General features: G+C 29.0%; 2 protein-coding genes across 2 annotated transcripts; both read left to right on the top strand.

Annotated features, from left to right (window-relative positions):
• The first annotated feature begins 6,477 nt into the window (after positions 1 to 6,477).
• On the top strand, positions 6,478 to 7,486 carry LOC114162711 (pectinesterase inhibitor 3-like). The gene has a single exon (XM_028046671.1). It carries the CDS (start codon positions 6,655 to 6,657, stop codon positions 7,285 to 7,287), a length of 633 nt encoding a protein of 210 aa, XP_027902472.1. The 5' UTR covers positions 6,478 to 6,654; the 3' UTR covers positions 7,288 to 7,486.
• Positions 7,487 to 16,228: 8,742 nt separating this feature from the next.
• Positions 16,229 to 20,496, top strand: LOC114162728 (probable flavin-containing monooxygenase 1). Its single transcript, XM_028046691.1, has 5 exons — positions 16,229 to 16,696; positions 17,155 to 17,395; positions 19,296 to 19,474; positions 19,569 to 19,918; positions 20,154 to 20,496. Exons 1-5 carry the CDS (start codon positions 16,229 to 16,231, stop codon positions 20,494 to 20,496), a joined length of 1,581 nt encoding a protein of 526 aa, XP_027902492.1.
• Positions 20,497 to 22,017: the final 1,521 nt, after the last annotated feature.

Raw genomic sequence — 22,017 nt, forward strand, 5'->3', positions numbered from 1 at the left:
TCGTACTGTTACGTCACTTACGTGTGTGTGGGTGTAGTCTAATATGTTGTTTTTTTAAGAGAAAATGAATAACTATTTTTTAAGAATTTTAAATTTGAGGTAAATCCTTTTTTAATCCTTCAAATGGTAAAACAAATCATTTAAATATAGTAAAACATGTTTGTAGTTCCTAAATATTAAATTAAGAGACTAAAAATTATGTTGAAAATAAACTGATTTTAATGCAATGTTTATGAGCAGTAAAGTGATTCCAAAAAATAATGAAGAGGATGCATGTTGTGAAAAGAAAGGAAGCACTAAGATAGGTTGTGAATTATTGAAGGTGAATTATTAGTGGCAGCACTGAGTTGTACTATGGTTTTCAATATGAGCCTTTCATTGAATCACACAGTTTCACGTGGACATTGGACCCCATTTTCTATACACTGCTCATACATTATCAAAACCATTATTTTCCCAAATACACCATGTGAGACAAAGTTGTCCGGAAACGTCAAAGTATGAAGTCAGAATGAGGATAGACTCAATTTCTTCTTTTACTCGGAGGATAATTATTATTTATTACATTAAATATAACTTTAGTCTTTCTATTTTTATACTAATAAAATTGAAATTGACATTTGTTTTTATATTAGATTTTAGTACAGTTTTATATTTAAAAAATAATAGATAGAGTATTTTTTAGTTTTATTGTGTCAATTTTTTACGTTTATTTAAGTTTACATTTGAGTCTATTACATGAGTTAATACTTTTCAGCTTAAATGTTAGCTTAGAGTGATGCTTAATAAGATTGAAAGAATTTAACGGACACGTGTCACATTATTGTTGTGTCACGCGACAGTAATAATAGTTGTTTTCAATTTAGTTCTCTATTTAAATTTTTTGTTCAATTTAGTACCTATATTTTTTAAAACAATCCAATTTTATCTTTTCAAATTTGAGACCAAAATAGTAAATAAACTTAATTACAACTTATATATAAGTGTTAAAATATTTTTTTTTTTGAATTTATAGATCAAACCAGTTCACCTAACAAAATTATTGTAACATGTATATATAAGTTGTAATTAAGTTTATTTATTAATTTGGTCTCAACTTGACGAACACAAAATTGGGTCGTTTTAAACAGTATGGTATTAAATTGAACCACAAATTTAAATAGATGATTAAATTAAAAACAACTATTATCACTGCCACATGTCACAACGGTAAACTACCACGTGACACGACAGTAACTTGACACGTAGCAATTTATAAATTTAAAAAAAAATTAAAAATTTAAAAAAAAATTAAAAAATTTTACGGCTTGACATGTGTCCTGTATGGACACAGTGTTAACTCCAACCTAATTGAGATAACCAAATTTAACCTAAATTGAACCAACCAATAATAAGGAATAAAATTGAACCAAAAAAAAATTAGGAAACTAAATAAGTAATTATACCTTTAAAATAAAAATGTATTTTAATTTCGTATTCAAATTTAGAGGCTAAAAATATATCTAATCTCCGTTTATTCACCACTTTGTAAATAAACACCAAAATCAATTAGATGGTTCAATTATTTGAATAATTAATGAAGTTTAAATAAATCTATCCAAAATGTTAATATATATTATATTGAATCATTGTTTCTAAAGATATTATTGTCTTTGAAAGTTGTTGAATAGATATTTCATTAATGAAATAATAGAACGTATTATGACCGATTTAATTTTTTCACTAATTGATATTAATTTTTATATGAACTCTTTGATATGCACATTATACAACTACTTCATAATAGTATAATAAGATTTCGTTGAAATAAGTTAACTTTATGTTATTTAAAAGTAAAGTTCATCAACCATTATAATTTACTGATTGAAGATTTATGAAATAGTTTGGAAATATACAGTGCATTTGACTTTAAAAAACACTAAAGCTCAAAGAAACTTTATAAACAATTAAATGATATTTTTATAAGTGAAACTATTATAAGTCAATATATTTGAAAGGCTTTTCTTTTTATTTAGTTAACAATAGTACAAATTTCAATTGGATGAAAGTATTAAAATATTTTAATGTAGTCCATAAAATACAACACAAATTTCTATATTCAAGATAGACCACCTACTCAAATATGCCACTTTCACGAATTTCTCAATATTATAGCGTAAAGCTTGCAATGACACGTATGACTTGTAAATAACACTATGACTTGTAGAGTCATATATAAAAAAATGTTTTAGGAAGAAGATAAAATCCCATGAAAGTTTTTTTTAGTGAAATTTTATTATAAAATTAAAAGAATGATTTTTTTTTTTTTAAATGTTTAAGTAAGTTGTGTTAATTTATTACGACTTCAAAATGACGAAGTCAAGCCATACTAAAATAATTTTATCATTAATAAATTGACGTTGAAGTCATCATAATAAAATTACATTAAAATAATAAAAAAACGTATAGAAAAAAACAAAGATCGTTAATAATATATAAAGAAGTTATGAAGATAAAGAAATATATAGATAAGAATTAGGAATGAGTAAGAACATGCAACTTTTATAAAAGTGTACAACCATAACAATTGACACTTGCTCATTACCCTTTCTATTTTTTGCACTTTTGTAATTATTTTGTCATGAACTACCTCCACGTGATTCCTTTCGAATTGCCACCCCAGGCCAAACACTTTGAATGTTAATTTGAATTATACCACTTGAACATAATTTCTCAAATGCATCTTTTAAATTATCTTAATGATTAATATTCGATCATATTCGAATATACTTTATTCTATCTTCAATTTTTATTCAATTTGTACATCATTTGAATATATCTGAATCACTTTTAATGATACCCATTGTAAGTATATATAGTTATGATGACCTATATTAAAAAGGGAACTTTCCATTTCAAAAAAATCAACAATTTCATAATTAATTTATTATGTATTTATCATACTCCTATTTGTGAAACAAAAAATGTGCATATATTTGACTAAATAATCATATTCAGGTGACAAAACAAATGACACAAAACTACCTGATATAATTATGTCAACTTTATTATTAAAAAAATATTACAATTTTTAAGCCCAGTTTAATAGCCATATTTCAAGTCAACGAACCGTTTTTTTTATCTATTTAAAAAAAACGTTAACAATAATAATAATAATAATAATAATAATAATAATAATAATATATACTAGAAGATATTTACTTTTGAAATTAATAATTATTTTATAAGATAGCTCAGTAAATAAATTTCTGAGTCGGGTTAGTTTTAGCTAATATATCAGGTTAAAAGTAATATTGATTTAACTTAGATCAAAGTTCTTTTCTAATTAATCTAACTCATTTTATTTTTCTCTTTTTAATGATATCATGTTAGCTTAAACCCATTAACATCTTTAGAAGCATATGTTTTAAAGTTACAAAATATTTTGAAGAACTGCATTCTTTAAATTATTTAAAAATATATTTGCGTTCAATTTTTCTTAATTAAATTAGAGATTGTGTATCGAGAATACTCAAGTGTTTTATCTATAAGGATTATGTTAATTTTTTCTGTATCATTTTAGAAATATATACTTCATAGTATTTTGAGAAAAAAAAGTTTGAGTATGATTTATGAAAATATTTAATATTAATGAAACTTAAATTAAAATTTTACAATAATAAATTTATGAATTATTAAGTGAGACTTAAATTCATATTTCGATTTTCTAACAAGATCATAATCATTTGTTTACTTAAAAAATAAAAATATTGTTTGTTTAATAAGGAATAAACATTATTTCGATAAAAAAAATCTAGAAGAAGAGTAATTAAAAAAATAATTTTGAGACTGTGTAATTTTAGAAAAATATATATATTTGTTCATATTTTTTTTTTGTGTCGAATAGTTAATTCAGTACAATACCAATTAACACATACAATTCTTAATACAATAAAAATTTGTGATCCTTTGGAATAAAAGTTATGTAATTTTTAACAAAGTATAGTTACATTGAACTTGTTTCAACTCACTTCATGGTTGAAACATTCTCCTATTTCCTTCTTTCTTTCTTTTTCCTTATCTTTCATTTGTGTCTTAGCAAACACATGCTAACTTCACAGATGATATATATATATATATATATATATATATATATATATATATATATATTTACCTTATATATTATTGTATTTAAAAATATACATTTTTGAAGTTTAAAAATATGTTTAAAAGGCAGATGAGAAACTTAGCAATAAGTGGATAAAAATAAACTTTTTTAATAAAAGAGTGGGTGCGTATGTAGAAACCTAATATGGGGCAGTTGGTGTACATGAAATGCGAAGAATAATAAATGCAGAGATTGCACATGCCCTGTTCCCAAATAATTTTATGTGAGTGTTGTGATCAAAACATGTATCATTTAAGGGTACGGCACTAACATAAGTCTTTGTCTTTGACTATAGTTCGCGGGGATTCCTTATAGCTGCCATAGAGCTAACAATTAGGGCTGGTTAAATTCTATATAAATTCAATGCAGTCCTTATAAATTAAATTGAAATAATTTTTCAGTTCAATTTAAATTAGATTAAATACACTGTACATAATTTTTTATATTATTTAAATTTATATTTAGATTTATTTACTTTAAATTTGATTCAATTGGATCCAATTTAATAGGATCAATCTTGTCAAACCAAACATGACATAGTGCTTGATTGATGTTGTATTCCTCTGGTAATTCTCTCTCAAAGACTCAACAGTGGTATCAAAGCCTGATTTGTGTAGTGACGACTTAGATAAATCTTTATATCGAAAGTCTTTTTAATATAGGATTGGGTAGGTGTGTCCTGTGATGTGAACGACAATATAAGTATGGGTTACTCGTGACATGAAATGTTTCCACTCTAAGAGGAAGTACTAATATGAAAGGACTCACACTTAAAGAAGAGATTGTTGGAAATTCAAGTGTAAGTCTAAGTCCCACATTGAGTAAATGTGAGAAAGTTGAGAACCATATAATGATGAAAACCTATAAATTTAACGCATTAAGATCTTGAGTTGAGAATGATGTCAACTCCTCATGTGTGAATTGAGTTAGAGCCAAATGTTTATAAGATCCTATTGAACCTCTCCAAAGACCCAACATTGCTATCATAAATATATTTGTCTATCTTTGTTAGAACTTAAATTTATGACTTTTAGATATGTTAAAAAATGTTTCATATTTTGGACACACGAATATTTTGTTACTTGGATATCTCTTATATACCAACACCTTTGAGTTTTATTATTTTTTCTAGCTTACCAGATTCTAGTTTCTATTAGCCGTACCAAAAAAACTTCAAAAGTGGTTTCAGTATAGCAAAATTTAATGTCATTTCTCTATGCATATATACTTGAACGTGGAAATTATATTAAAATTCACAACATACTTTTATAACCCTTAAAGCATATCTTACTTAAGCATTTAAAAAAGTTAAAATGGTTTTAGTTTATAAACTAATAAAAAATTAAAATTTATCATTGTTTCAAACTTCCATATATATTAGTTCTCAAATTTTATAAATAAATACATATAATTATGTTAAATTTGATTGACATGACTAAGTTTCAAACTAATATTTAAATTATTTACATTTTGATACGTTTCAACTTAAACTTCAATTTTATTTAACACACAACTTAGTATCTTTGTGTGAAAAAAAACTATATCTTTTAGCGATTAAAATATAACAACGGAATGGAAATAAATTATAATTTTACATAATTAAAAAATATTTAACCCCATTTTAAAATATCATCATCCTTTAAAATATGATATAAGGAGGTGGAATTTACGTATCAAGATTCCTATCAGCAGAAACTTTACCGCTTTAGTTAGACTAAACATGTGTGTGCCCATCTATACAACAAAAGTATCCAAGGAAAGGCAAATGGTTGAAAAGGTACTTTTGCATTGCCAAGATACCTAATCAGTCGTATAAAAAGGCTTAAAACTGATTACATTTAAAAAAAAAACAAACAAAAAACCGATCTAAAAGGGGTTAAAATTAATTATTTTTAGATTTTTTTTAACCCTATTTTCTTCATCAACATAATAAGTCGTTCAAGAATCGAATTAAAACAAGAAAAAACGCTTATTATTTGAATATAATATGAAAATTTTAAAATTAATTACGAAATAAAACATATATAAACATGTTTCTTAAAACCATTTTAAAATTTAATAACATTGTATTTACAGTAAATATAATAATATAATATAATTATAAATATAAAAATAGCTAAAATTAAGAATGAAAAAGTTATCAAAAGTTACAAACAGATCCTTATATTTAATGATTTTTCAATTGTAATACATTTAGTCTTTTTTTTTCTATATAAAAGACTATTTAACAGCTTGTATAACAAAAACCAAAGTATTAAAAGTTACTTTAAATTTTATATTAAAATAAAAATGGAATAAAATTTAAATACATATGGTAGTCTCGTCACCCAAACACAGTTATAAATACGCACAAATTCCACCGCCCATACAGCTTCATCAGCATAACGCAAAAATCCCTTTATTAATTCTCCAAAATCAAAATCATTCTCCCAATTCCCAACCACCACCAAACACTGCCACACTCTTCATCACTCACTCTCTTCTTCTTCTTCCAGATCTACACAACAATGCACCTCCAAATCTCACTCTCAATGCTTCTACTCTCTGTTTTCTTAACATCTCCAACGCTTTTCACCACCGCAGCACAGAGCAAGCCGCAGGATCTACTCCGATCCTCCTGCGTCCACGCACGCTACCCGCGTCTGTGCCTGCGCACCCTCTCGCACTACCCGGGGCCCGCCAACACGCCCCTCGACATGGCCCGAGCCGCGCTCAGGGTCAGCCTGGCCCACACCCGCCGGACCTCCAAGTTCCTGCACACGCTGTCCAAAGGCGGCGCCGCCGCCATGAGCAAGCGGCAGCGCTCCGCGCTGCGAGACTGCACTGAGCAGATCTCGGACTCCGTGGACCAGCTCCGGCGGAGCCTCGACGAGTTACAACACCTACGCGCCGAGACCTTCCGCTGGCAAATGAGCAACGCACAGACGTGGGTGAGCGCTGCCCTCACCGACGGCGACACTTGCCTCGACGGCTTCGCCGGCAATGCCAGGCCCGACGTCAAACGCAGGGTGAACGACGTTGCCAGGGTCACCAGCAATGCTCTGTATATGATTAATCGACTCGGTCAAAGTAGGACCGGAAAGCCCAAGTCCAAGCCCAGACCCAGACCAAGCCCAGGCCTGATCGTCTCAAAGAATTGAAATATGTTAGAAAGTGGTATGACAAATGCAGGTAGCAGGTGAAGCAGACTACGTGAAACTGTAATGTCTAGTTTATTTATTAGGTAAAGCACCGAGTGACTCCTTTTTGCTTTTTTGCGTTTCTTACTATAATTAAAAAGTATGTATATTACTATATTATATAATAATAAATAATAATGATATATCTTTATATGCTGAATTCACATGTAATACTAGCATCTTTCAGAGAAAACCGATTAATAATTTGGAAAAAGAGAGTGGGAAGTGGAGCTACTTTACTTGGTGTGATGTCTTATTAGTTAATTATGACGTGTATCTCTTTATAAAAGTTTAATAGGTTTCTCTTTTTTTTTTCTTCGGCATTTATTTAAAGTGACATGGAACTTTAGTGTCGTCAAGAATATCGTAGGATTTAGAAATTAAAATATAGAGATTAAAAGTATATTATTTTTTTATTTAGTTAAGATTAATGTTTTCGATATAAAAAATATTTTTTAAATCGTGGTGGTAAATCCAAATGTCCAGGGTTAGTGTTAAAAGAAAAGAATGCTTAGCCTTACATTTTATGAGGATAAGACTAAGTGGGTAATGTGGTGTTAAGTTAGATCATTAGTTGAAATATTGACCTAATAAGTAAGAAGGGTATCTTAAGGTGTGTTCCTTTGTGTAGATAGATATGGGGGAGAGTGTGAAGATGGATTTGTGTAGATTTAGGTGGATGGATATTTGTGTTTTTTTGAGTAGATTTAGAGGATAAAGTGAGTGGATTTGGAGATAATTTTTGTGAAAGTTAGTGAAAGATTTGATTGATGTGATAGATAAAATTATATGTTAAAATAAATATATTTATTAAGTTACTATAATACCCTTGTATAAAAAAAGATGAATTTTTGAATTGATGTTATTGAAATAATTTGTAAATTAGTTATTTTTAGTCATAAAAATTGAATTAAATTTTTTTAAAACTTAAAAAAAAAATGAATTTTGATTAATGTAAAAAAATAGTACAAGAAAATGTATAAAATATTAAATATTAAAAGTTTGCATAGAAAGTCTTGATTTTACTTGCCAAAAAAGTTATAGGCCTGAAATACCAATTTCTTAATCCCGAGTCCTTCACCCTCATCACTAAACTATCCAATTCATTTATCTGTACATTTAGAAGGCCTGCAATTAATATGATCTACGATGCCATGCCCTGATACTCAAAATGGAAACATAAAGGTGTTTGTTCCCATGTCAAATACTGATACTTCTCCATTCATATCAATTTTTTAAATTAAATTGCGATCATCATAATCATGAATTAATGAGAAATTACCACTCTCTTTTTCTTCACCGATATTATGCATCTATACCTGCAAAGTTTGAGTTTATGACCAGACGCAGAGGGCATGAAAAAGTTATGAATTCAATTAATGCTGGCATAAACCTTGGATTTAATCCAGTTAAGGTATTTCTTGGTTACATATCATTACTTTTTGCTAGTGTTTCTCATTGATCACCTTCCCATGTGCAGCTACCCTTTTGCTCAAATTCATTAAGTTAATAAAATGAATTTTTCAACAAGGGTGCATAACCTCAGCTCCTCCGGCAGCCGGCAGCTCCAACCAATTCCTCCACGTCCAGGTCCACCTGCACAAAACAAACAAATGCGTGAAAAAAAAAATATAAGCATGACACCGGTGTCATAACCGGTGTCGTTATTTCAAAACATGGCACCGGTTACGTAACCGGTGCCGTCCCACTCCCATCACAGCCTGCAACACCTCTTACACGGCACCACCATCCCAGTCCTGCAACACCTCCTACATGCCACCACCACAACACCTCACGACCACCACCACACCCCCAAAGAACCTCATCTTCCCCAAATGACACACCGTAACTCACCTTTCAATGAGCTTCTGCTTCACAACACCAAACAACCAAACACCGGTGTTGCACCATTTTAAAATGAGTGAGAGTTGTGGTGGAGAAGAATCTGGTCAGAGGAATCTTTCACAAATCTTTTCAGAGACACGAATGGCAAAGGACGAATGTTGCCGGTCCAAGTACTGCGTCGGAAAGTAAAAACGAGGGCTTTTTAGTAAAATGTCCATTGATACTCGCTAATCTTCTGCGTATACCGTGGATGAAAAAATCAGTGTATCCCTCAAATCAGTCGTCCCATATCGGCTCATATCACTGCAATGGAACACAATGTTAAATTAAATCCGCGCTCCCTTATTCTCTTCAACAGTAAATTCCACCCAAGAGAACATGCCCTTAAGGAAGAAAAGAAAAGAAAAAGACATTTAGGACAGAACATTGAAGTTAATAAAGAGTTTTATGGACAATGAAAATTGAGAGAAATTCAAGAGGATGAGACAATTAGTATAAGAAATAGGGATGACGAATCGGATTATTCGAATCCATTTTGGCTAAGTTATCACTTTATCACATATGAGTAGGACTTTCTTCCTGCACTTCCAAGGATTTTTTCTATACTTCCAAAAACTTTTATAATTTCAAAAATATTATTTGAGTGAAATTACATAAATTACACTTCTAAAATTGTTTCCGAATTTTGATTTCTGATAAAAGATACTTTCGAAAATCAACACTCAATTAAAATTTTAAACTTTTAGATGTCAATATAACCTCCAAAATTTTTTATAATTTCAAAAATATCCTTTGATTATTTGAACGAAATCACATAGATAACACTTCCAAAATTGTTTTCGAATTTTGACTTTCGATAAAAGATACTTTCAAAAGTCGATATCCGATTCAAATTTTAGACTTTCAAATATATATATATATATATATATATATATATATGACATTTGAAAATCTAAAATCAAATATCAGATGTCGACATCCGTATAACAAAATCAAACACCGAATGTTGACATCCGTAAATGAAAAAAAAAAGACATAATACCGAATGTTGACATCTGTGACGGGAAAAAACTAAAAAGAAAAAATAAAGTACCGGATATCGACATCCGTAAAACAAAAAATTGGTATCGGATGTCGATATATGTTATTTTTTGGTACTAAGGGTAAAAATATTGATACTTTTAACTGATGGGCAAAGTTGAAATTTAAATTATTTTTTGGTACAGGAAAAATATTTGGAGGTGCATGGAGAAGCTCCCTAAATAATGGTAATCTTTGTCATGTCACTCACTTTGGGGTCTTTCTTCTTGCACCTCCAAAGTTTCTTCTACACCTAAAAAAAATTAATTCCAAAAATACCATTTGACCATTTAAGTAAAGCCACAAATATCACACTTCCAAAATTATTTTCGGATGTCGACTTTCGAAAGTCAAAATATATAACCGGAAGTCGACTTCCGGTAATATATTTTGACTTCCGAAAGTTGACTTCCAATAATATATTTTGACTTTCAAAAGTCGACATCCAAAAACAATTTTGGAAGTGTGATCTACATGGCTTCGCTAATATGGTCAAAGGATATTTTTTAAATTTTAAAAATTTTTGGAGGTCCGGAAAGAATTGCTCCCTCACTTTTTCACCTTGAACTATGGACTCAAAACGATGTTGGGCCTTGAAGATGATTATTCTATATAGTAAAAATGCCAATGAATACCATGACATTGTTTTTTATTGAAGCAAAATAATTAGATTACAAGTTCCACTTATGATAAAAATGCCCAATAAATGATAGCCAAGAAGGTCCAATATATGTCGCTCACTTTGTCATCCAAATTATGAGTTCAAATATATTTTTAGTTTTTGAATTTTCATACAAAATTAGAATTGGCTTGTGTAAAAATTTTGATATAATTTAATTTTAAAACTTTAAAATTAAATGTGTATAATTCTTTTAATTCAATTATGTTAATTTTTTAAATCTAATTATAATATGTTAAAAAAATTTAACGCAATTGAATTAAGAAAACTATATATATTTATTTTTAAAGTTCGAACCAAAGTGTATTAAAATTTAGAAAAAATACGAATTTTGGTTATATATCAAAATTTATGAACTAAAAATAAATTTAACTTTTCCTTTCTTAAATAATCTGCGACCAATTGTTGTTTCAATTTTCACAATTCATAAAACTAAATTAATAAAACAAACGCCTTAAGATAAATCAACAAAACACAGAAATAGTTCGTAACCTATTGAGATATTCCAGCAATTAGAAGGCAAAATCATATAGAGAGAAAATGTTAAGAAGAGAAAGGAAACTAATATTTACTCAAAGAAAACGATTGAAAATGAGAAAAGAAGAGTATGTCAAACAAACAGAAGACAAAGTTGATCAACTTCCGATATGAAATTGGAAAAAAAGGGTGATACCACATTAAACAACTCAACTAAATTTATATAGAATGTCAAAATATCACTTCTCACATATAATTTCAAAAATAATATATTTATAATTTTTTTAACGATAGAAAAATATTATAAAATTTTATTCAAGCTGTCATTAAAATTTAATAAGTCTCTTTGATGTATAATAGACTTGGAGAATAGTCGTACGTTATCGAAAGACTTATGATTTTTCCTATAGTATAAGAAGATTTGTAATTTTTGTTAAAAAATTATATAAAAAGACTTGTAATTTTTGTTGGAAAAATTATTTGATCATGTATAGAAAATAATTTTTTTATACTACTTATTGGTCTTTTAACGGAAGAATCATTCAAAAAATAAAATAAAATATTAATGAATCTAACTTATACAAAAAAAATTGACACAAATTATAATCTAAACCCTTAAAAACAATAAGTTTATAAGTGTTTCATCAATCAAAATTTTCATCTCTGATAGTTGAAAAACTCACAAAATAGGTGAAGTTATACAAAAAAGTTATAAATTAAATTAAATCAAATTATTTTGAATTATGTTTATTTAGTCGGTAGACCAAATCAACTCATAGCCTATTGAGTCAATACGTTTGATAAATTATAATTTAAAAGATAAAATAATATTTTAAAAAAACCCATGTACTATGATTTATATTTATTGGTGTATTAAATCATTAGATTTAAAATTTAAATTTAAATCCAATAATTTGGTTTAAATGTTATTTTTTAACTTTTTAAAAAGGGACCAAAATATCTATGAGCTCATAGTCCATATTTTTGAAGTAATGTGTTAGGCCAATCGACCTATCCTATCCATTTGTAGGTATAGCTACCAATCACCATGTTTCCCAAAATGCTCCTCCATAAACCTCACTCAAGGGCATTTTCACTACTATTCCCAAAAAAAGTGAAGCACCCAATGGAATATACTTACCTATCAACAATGAAAAATATCAAAGTTTCAATATAAATTATAGGTTTGTTTTGATTAAATATGATATAAGCATTCTATTTCATTAATATAAATTTTTAATATAATATTTATGTTTTAATATCACCATTCATTTTCGTTAGTAATTTTAATGATGGAGTTTATTTATTTGACAACTTGACTTAAAGTTAAACTGATATTATTGGATAGGATATAATACACTTGATAATAATTTTAATTTTAAATTAGGACTTTTATTAATTAATATTTTACAAATAATAATTTATTTTTATATATCATTATTTATTTCATTTTCCTTTAAAAGTGTAATAGTTTCATAAGATTGTTTACTATTACTATTGTTTTATTATTGCTGGTATAACAATATGGAATGAAAACAAATAAAGATTTATATAGTAATGTTCTCTTAACAACCTTTAAAAATATTAAAGAGTATTATAAAAGATCATATTAATAAGTTACGTTACTGAATACAATTATATAAATGCCAAAGAATGCTATCCAAGACCAAAACAAATCGCTTATTTATGGAAACATTGTGCCTCAATCACATATCCTAAACTAGCTCCAAAATATCTTGGTTTTTGGTCATTAATTTAGGGTGTGTTTGGTTCTTGGATAATTGATTCTAGCCTAATCAATTCTTCAAGAATTAGTTATTTTTTTCATTCTGTGTTAAAAAATTATTTTTAATCAATTTTATACCAATTTGACGCAGAATTAAGCACACGCTTAATTACTAGAATGCAATGTCTTCCAAGTGTTTGATTAATTTCCCCATCTATTCTTTCTCCCTCTAACAATTTCAAGTGTTCCACGACTTCCTTCATCACTCGTGCAAGGTTCGCACCCTTTTGGATGCAAATATTTTAATGAACTCTCTTTCATCAGATCTCTCAATTTTTTTTCTCTCTCTCAATTTTCCCCTTTGGATGCAATCATGTTAACAAATACTATCAAAATTTCAGTACAGATATATACCACAAGTAGAATTCAAATATTAATTCACTACATTTCGAAAACTGTTTTTTCCCTTGAATTATCAAACTCTAGCTTCTTCTCCACAATAAATCCGTTTCCAAAATGGTTTCTGCAAAGAAAGTGATCGAGGAAGAGTCCACGAAAATGATGACGGTGGAAGAGAAGAAGGAAGAAGAAAAAAAAGGAAGAGAAGAAGAAAAAGATAAAAAAGGAAAAAAGAAAAGAAGAGAAAAAAAAAGAATTGTGATATTTGTGATGCAAATTTATTATTTATTCATAAATAACTATTGATAAATTTAAATAATCACTAAATTATCGATGAATAATTATGGACGAATTTTTTTTATCCATGAGCAAAATATATCGATATATGTTTTATAAACTAATAATTTTTATTGTTGATAAATCATCGGTACCTTTGACTGTTCAATGAATTTTGTTCGACGATAATTTCATTTTTTTTAGTGTGTAAAAGAATCAATTAGATTTAGGATCTTCAAAAACTAAATTTCAACTAATATTCTAACACCGATAATAATTTTACATTGCAAATTTGACTCTTCGTAAACTACAACATTTTGGGCACGAGCATTCTATTCTAATACATACTATTGGCACAAATTATATGTGGAAATTTCTTTTGAAATGGGTTTATTGTAGAAAAAAAAAATCAAGTTTTCAATCTTTAGATTTTTTTTAGTAAACAAAAGGTTTCAGTAGTGACAAAAGCACAGCATAACTTGTACCCAACAAATCAAGACGCAATAAATTGATAGACACCAATAAATATTTAAAGAGCTAGGTAAATGCCTTTGTTAAGAGACACAAACCAAATTATAAGAAAAACACCAATCAACAAAAGTGACATAAACCACAGAAACTATACATCCCTCCAGCAAGCACCAAACACCAAAAGAAGAAACAAATATGTGAATAGATCCATAATTTTTTTTTGGTGACTGCAAATTCATAAGATCAATAATAAGTGACTGCAAATTCAAATAAAAAAAGAAATTTAATGATAATAACAACAACAAAAATCGTGCACGGCAATTCAAATAGGGCACGCACATTTGTTTTAAGGTGAGAAAGCTCGAAATTTAGAAACAAACAAGATCATGTCAACTCAATTTGTTTAACGTAATACGTAGACTCTAAATTTTTTAGGACTATTATTAACAAATAGTTTATAAGTTAAATCATATAGATAAAAAACTAATTTTTAATATATTTTAAATATCTAATATCATGTTACATAATAAAATTATTTATTAAAATAAAGCAAGTATAAAACACCAAAATATGATGTAGAGGAAACATGTGTTATAACCTACTCAAACTATTTAGTCTAGAGGTCTCTTTTGTTTTATGCTGAATATTTCATAGGGGAAGTCTTCAAAGGTGCAGTGATTTATTGTACGCACAACACCAACACTTCTATTTAATTTTGAGTAATAGGTCAGGGAACAAAATGTTACATACATATCTATTTATTGATCAGGAAGCTCTCAAATAGATTATGAACAAATTTAAATCTAGCACTAGACTAAAGGGAATGAATCCAATAAGTGCCAATGGTTAGTGTACCTCCCTAGCGTACCCGGCGTTTGGACGACCTACGTATCCGACCTAGGCTCAACTATCCACTACATCCTGAAAACCCACGTCAACTTTCCTAGGCAACGATTATGAGAAATGACTCATCCTCATGCGGAGATCGTGGCCACGTCATCCCATGAAGACTCACTTACTTTCACGAATTTAAGGGAGGTTGAGATCAAGTCGGACGGAGGTCAGGTATAAAGAGAGGAGCATCATCTTATTAAAAGGAGGGGGTTTAGACTGGCTAACACGGGGGAGAGAATATCGACCCATCCTGGCCTCATCTCGGTCTCATCTTGGCCTTATCCTGACCTCATCTCGGTCTCATTCTAGTCTCATCTCGACCTAATCTCAATTTCATCTCAACCTCATCTCAAATCTTAAATTAACAGTTCCGCTTAGTGTCCCTTCGACCCGATACGAGAATAATTACCAATTTGAACAAGTATCGATGAGTGAATATTCTTAAGGTGGTATTTTTTAGTTGCACTTTGAATATGTAAGGTCCTTTATTTGTCTTTAATTTTTTGCTATACACATATATTAAGTTGTTTTAATTTATCTAAGAATCTCAATGTAAAATTAGGATTTGTATAAAGATTAAGACAATCCTAAAATATATATATATATATATATATATATATATATATATATATATATATATATATATATATATATATATATATATATATATATATATTCTTTGCTGATAAAAAAAAAATTTGAGCTTGCACTGGTTAGGTCATGCTAATTATGTTGCTGATAGAAAAGTAATAATTGATGAAAATGTTGAACAAATGAAAAATATAGATTTCAAACTCGTGTTTTCGTTTTCTCTATGTAGTGTGTGTGGACTTGTCGAATAGGCAACGTTTGTGAATAAATAATAGTTTATTTGTTCATTAATTACGCATCACATAGTAGTCCAAATCACGTGCTTTCACTCATGACGTCTGCATGCAGCTTCATCCATTCTAGGGTTCTATATATTGAGACAACCACACCTTTTGATGCTACACAGACAATACACAACAATAACACAAACACCATTGTCATTACCCTAATTTTTGATTACCACCATGGCCACACTTGATAACCCTTCAATCTCAGTTTCTAAAATAGCCATAATAGGAGCTGGTGTGAGCGGCATAGCCGCGACCAAACAGCTATCTCATCACAACCCTATTGTTTTTGAGGCCTCTGATTCCATCGGTGGGGTGTGGAGCCATTGCTCCTACAACTCCACCAAGCTTCAGTCACACAGACGAGACTATGAGTTCAGTGATTTCCCTTGGCCCCAAAGAGACAATTCAGATTTCCCTACCCATGTGGAGATTTTGGAGTATTTGCAGTCCTATGCTCACCACTTTGACCTGGTTAAGAACATCAGGTTCAACTCCGAGGTGGTCGAAATTCTGTATGTTGGGGGGGACCATGATGTTTCTTCCAGTTTTGGAGACCTACCTACTACTCATCATGGAACCCCTCTCCCTGGTTACCCTCTTTGGCAACTTGCTGTCAAAACCAATCATTCACACACCATTCAGGTCTTTCTTCACCTTCTTCTTCATCACAATCTTTTAAGAATAGGTTTAATTAGTCGGGTGGTACCCACTTTCATTTAGACGTGTCAGTTTAGTACCCGCTTTTAAAAAAATGTCAATTGAGTCTCAACTTTTGAAAAGATGTCTTAATTATGTCATTTTTAGCAAAAAAACATTAACACCGTTAACGATATTAATATTTAAAATGACTTACAAAATTAAATATTTATATTTATATTAAAATTTAGTGATAAAAATCATGAATTAAGTAAACGACTTTAATAAATTTGGTCTGAAAAGAACCTGATTAATACACTTTCTTAAATTTATGATCACCAAAGCAAGTTTTAAGAAGTGGGGTTAGGTTTTGAAAGAAAAAGGTGGATCTTTTATCTGTGAATTGTAAGCATAATATATGCATTTTTATGAGAAATAATAAGAATTTGTGAACTACATTTCAGTGGTATGCGTTTGAGTTTGTAGTAGTTTGCACTGGAAAATATGGTGACATAGCAAAGATTCCAGAATTTGCATGCAATAAAGGTCCCGAAGTGTTCAAGGGTAGGATCATGCACACTCTTGATTACTGTAAACTTGACGAAGATGGTGCTACTAAGCTTCTCAAAGGAAAGAAGGTTGTGGTCGTTGGCTTCAAAAAATCTGCTATTGATTTGGCCATGGAGTGTGCAAAGGCAAACCAAGGTACTTAATTGACTCTCCACACTCATTTTATTTTCTAATAAATATATTAAGATTCAAAAATTTATAAAGACAAGTTCTCAAGAGAAGTAATGAACTCAGAAATTTATAATCATTTGGTTGCTCTTCTTTTTGCCTAATATATAATTATTATCATTCCTAAGATTAGAAACTAGTCATTACTCTTTGTTCAGAGTTTATGTTCACGGACCATATATAAATTTATTAGGCCTAACCTATTTATTAAATAAGTTAAGTCGGCATGTTTTAAAAGGTTAAATAAATAGAAATATTTAATTTAGTTAAGCTGCTAAAAACATTACTTATACCTAACAGACTTGTTTAAATTTACATATAAAAAAAAACTGTTATTATTATTATTGTAGTGGTTTAAAAACTATATATTTGTTAAAATATTTAAAAATTCAAATTCATTTGTCTACATGAAGGATTTATTTTCATATTAGTTTAACAAATTATATATATAGTTAAATAATTTTAAATTATATCATTTAAGACATTCAAATGTTAAAGACATGGTTATACAAAATTAGAATTGAATTATATGCAGATTAGTGATTGAATAGGATGTAAAAATATTTACGGTATTAATATATTCTTATTCAATTTTATGAAGAATCACGTATTAGCCTATATATGTAAAGAACAGTTCATTTATTGAATTGACTTGTTTGAAAAAAAAAAACTTGATCATGTTCATCTATATTTCTTAAAACAAATCTGATAAAATCGTATTAATCCATAAAATATTGACCACTAAAATCAATTCCATGGATCGTGGACACGATTTAAGAGAACTACACGATTCTTTTGCAAATGTGATGCAGAAGGAAGAGAAAATTAAATATATAATTAAAGGGTGGAGGGTTCCATTCCATAGGATTAGAAGGGAACATATTAACTCTTTGAAATGTTCCCATAATGGAAACAAACTTTTTATAGTAGGAAAACATTCAGATATTAACTACATTAATGGTATACTTATTCGTGACCAAGATTCTTTTTGTTTCAATATTTCTATAACATTTTTTTCTTTGTTAACTACATCAAGAAACTACTCTCGTAATGAATTTCATTTTACAATATATAAATAAAGCACGATCAAATTAAAATTACTTATGCGAAAGTAAATGGATTATGAAAAATGCAAGAAGTGGTATATTTTTTTTAGGGAATATTAGGCCGTGATAAAAAAAATAAAATAAATCAAGGGAGGCTTGGTAGAAAATGATTTTTGGGGGATAAAATTTATGAATTCTGAGAATTATAATTTCTATGAATGACTAAAATTTTATTTGATTTAATAAAAACATTAAAAATAATATTTATATAAATTTCTAAGCAAGTATTAATGTATTATTCATATTAAATTTTTTATTGGAAAAAAATTATATTTCCCCTGAACTAAACAAATAACCAAAAAGGTTATTTCCAAGAGAAACTCAGAAAAGTTAGGTTATCAATTTGTTGGAACTTGAAAATTTTGTGTCTACCAAACTTTCCTTAATGTTTGTTATAATATTTTCATGGTCAAGAAACCCTCCATCCTATTTATTGATCAATCAAGAAATTGAATTTGACTTTGTTTCATGAAATCCACTTTGTCAAAGATGACCTTTTTGACTCAAATACTCATTTTTTCCATTCCACAAATGAATGTTGGAAAAGAAATGAAATAAACTGTGTTCTCCCATTACTGCGCCCATGTGGGATACAAACTACAAAATTATAAATCTAGAACCTCTGAATTTTCTCTTGTTCTATGTTGCAAAAGCATTGTCCTTTCTAGTTTTTCGTGATAAAAAATAGTATACATTTTCGTGACTCCTACTTGTATTATTGGTGAATTAAATTTTAACACGAAAGAAGTTGGTGGTTGAAGGAGGTGAGGGAGAAGCATGCACCATGATAGTGAGGACTCCACATTGGATAGTTCCCCATTATTGGATTTGGGGATTGCCATTTTCAATATTCTACTCAACAAGATTTTCTCAGTTCCTTCACCAAAGACCTAATCAAGGTTTACTAAAAGCCCTTCTGTGCCTCCTTCTATCTCCCTTGGTAAATTACCATTCTTTAACTTATTTAGGGTTTTTTTTCTTGTAAACAGTGTAGACAATTTTGCTGAAATTATTATTATTATTTTGTTGAACAGAGAAGAGGAGTTTCCAAGTTTATTGAGTCGTACCTGCTGTGGAAACTTCCATTGCAGAAGTATGGACTAAGACCAGAGCACCCCTTTGAGGAGGACTATGCCTCTTGTCAAATGGCCATTGTGCCAGAAAATTTCTTCTCTGAAGCTGATAAGGGAAAAATTATCTTCAAAAGAGCATCAAATTGGTCCTTCTGGAGTGGTGGAATTCAAACTGAAGACAACTCTAAACTTGAGGCCGATGTTGTTCTTCTTGCTACAGGTTTTGATGGAAAGAAAAAGCTCAAGAGAATCTTACCACATCCTTTTCGTAACTTCTTAGATCACCCATTTGGGGTTATTCCCTTATATAGGTAATTAGGACTATCTTAATTTTGAATAATTTAAGGTTTTGTCTTTAAACCTTTTATTTTTTATAAACATTTAGATTCTCTATTAAATTTTGTAGTGTTATTTCTCTGCTGTCTTTTTAAGATACACTGATAATAAAACAGTGTATTTTTAGTGTTTAGCGGAGGACATTAACGAAAGATTTAACTCGATAGTGAGAGTTTTTCAGTAATTGAATAGTAATTTATTGTATTACAGGGGAACCATTCATCCATTAATTCCAAACATGGCCTTTGTGGGTTATATTGAGAGTGTTTCAAATCTTGCGAGTTCTGAGATACGTTCGATGTGGTTGTCTGCATTAGTGGATAAGAAATTTGAGGTCCCTGGTGTTGAGAAGATGCTTTCAGACACAGTTGAGGAGATGAATGTGATGAAAAGGTCAAGCAGGTTTTATAAAAGGCATTGCATTTCAACATATAGCATCAACCATTGTGATGAAATGTGTAAAGATATTGGGTGGAGTTCCTGGAGGAAGAAGAGTTGGATCAGAGAGGCTTTCAGTCCTTATACCAGTCAGGACTATAGAAAACAAAACTAAGAGTATAATAGTTGTGATTGCATTAATAATACGATCCAATATATAAGAAAACAAAAGCATGCATACGTTAAGAAATGTTTAATGTTGTGTTATAAAGCATCTACTCAATGTTAATTTAGATTTGAACATGTGTTAATGTCAAGACAAATGCTACCCAAATGGATGCTAACTTATATGTTGCTTATTGCGTTGGAAAATACTAAGAAAAATAATTTTTTGACTATTAAATTTTGATAATTTTCTCTTATAATTTTAGGTGTTATATTTTTCATTTTTTCTTTTTCTCATTCTCAATATTAAATAATTACTTAAAAGATGACACATCATATTATTAGATATTATCAAAATTTAATAATTAAAATATCATTATCCAAATTCTAAATACGAAAATAATCTTCGTGGGGCATCAACTATAATATTCAATAAACGTATTATTATTTTATACGTAATTTTTCTGGCAATAACAGAAAACTTTTATGTAATTTTGTGACGAAAACGGTAAATATCGTACAATTTGTTGTGAATAAAATCGCAAATTCTTCTCGTGAAATATAAAAATTTGCAAATTCTCCATTAACACACAATTATCCCGATCTCTCTCGTAAACACAAGAAACTATTTGGTTTGCAGTGATATTTTAAAATCAATTCTTATTTTTATAGTAGTATTTTCTTATCTCCTTCTTCATACGACTTAATAACGTGGACTTGATGAGTATCCACTTGTAAAGATAGAAGATTTTTAAGATATTAGTATATCTCATATTAGATGCTAAATTTCGTGCTAAAAAAATAATTTAAAACGGAACAATTGAGTGAGTACTCAAACATGCATATTACGTTTTACTTATTATAAGAGCTAATAAAAATTATTTGTATTAATATTAAAACGTGACATTGAAAATAAAAAATGGAAAAAAATTAAAAACTGAGTTCTTAATCACTTGTCTTTTCACTAAAAAAAATCATTTTAGCAACCACTCTTTTCATCACTAAAAAGATAAAACTGATAGCAAAGGTCATTGCAAAAATGACGACAAAAAAAACAACGTGGCAGATAAAAATCTATTAGCGATCAAAATTAAATTTATTATATATATATATATAAATATTAAAATGATATGTAATATTCAATAATTAAATATTTTGATATATTTTATTATTATAACAAAATGAATAATTTAAATAAAATATTGAAATAATTAATAAGATAAATTTATTTATTTAAATTTTGATAATGTGTTTTTGTTCTGACCCAGAAAATGTATCAGATCAAAACAATATAATTTCTTGTTCTCTATTTTCTTTCTCTCACTCTAACTTTGTCTCTCTTACTCTCTCCCTCCGTCCCTGCTTACCTCATTGAATCGTGCTTTTATGTCCTCTTTCCCTTCACACACTTTGTACTGGACTCCGCTTTTTAAACACTTTCACTATGCCACTGTTCCTTATTTTACTCCTAAAATACAGTCTATGACTTCCTAAAATCTAGGGATTTAAAAGTCAGTTTCTTCGTGAGTTA

The sequence above is a fragment of the Vigna unguiculata genome, chromosome 9, assembly GCF_004118075.2.
Source record: "Vigna unguiculata cultivar IT97K-499-35 chromosome 9, ASM411807v1, whole genome shotgun sequence".
Classification (NCBI taxonomy): Eukaryota; Viridiplantae; Streptophyta; class Magnoliopsida; order Fabales; family Fabaceae; genus Vigna; species Vigna unguiculata.

Bases quoted from the DNA above. Each gene is read 5' to 3' on its own strand.
- LOC114162711 (XM_028046671.1), top strand. From the start codon at position 6,655: ATGCACCTCCAAATCTCACTCTCAATGCTTCTACTCTCTGTTTTCTTA.
- LOC114162728 (XM_028046691.1), top strand. From the start codon at position 16,229: ATGGCCACACTTGATAACCCTTCAATCTCAGTTTCTAAAATAGCCATA. The intron at 16,697-17,154 runs GTCTTTCTTCAC...ACTACATTTCAG, and splicing joins ATCATTCACACACCATTCAG to TGGTATGCGTTTGAGTTTGT. The intron at 19,919-20,153 runs GTAATTAGGACT...ATTGTATTACAG, and splicing joins GGGGTTATTCCCTTATATAG to GGGAACCATTCATCCATTAA.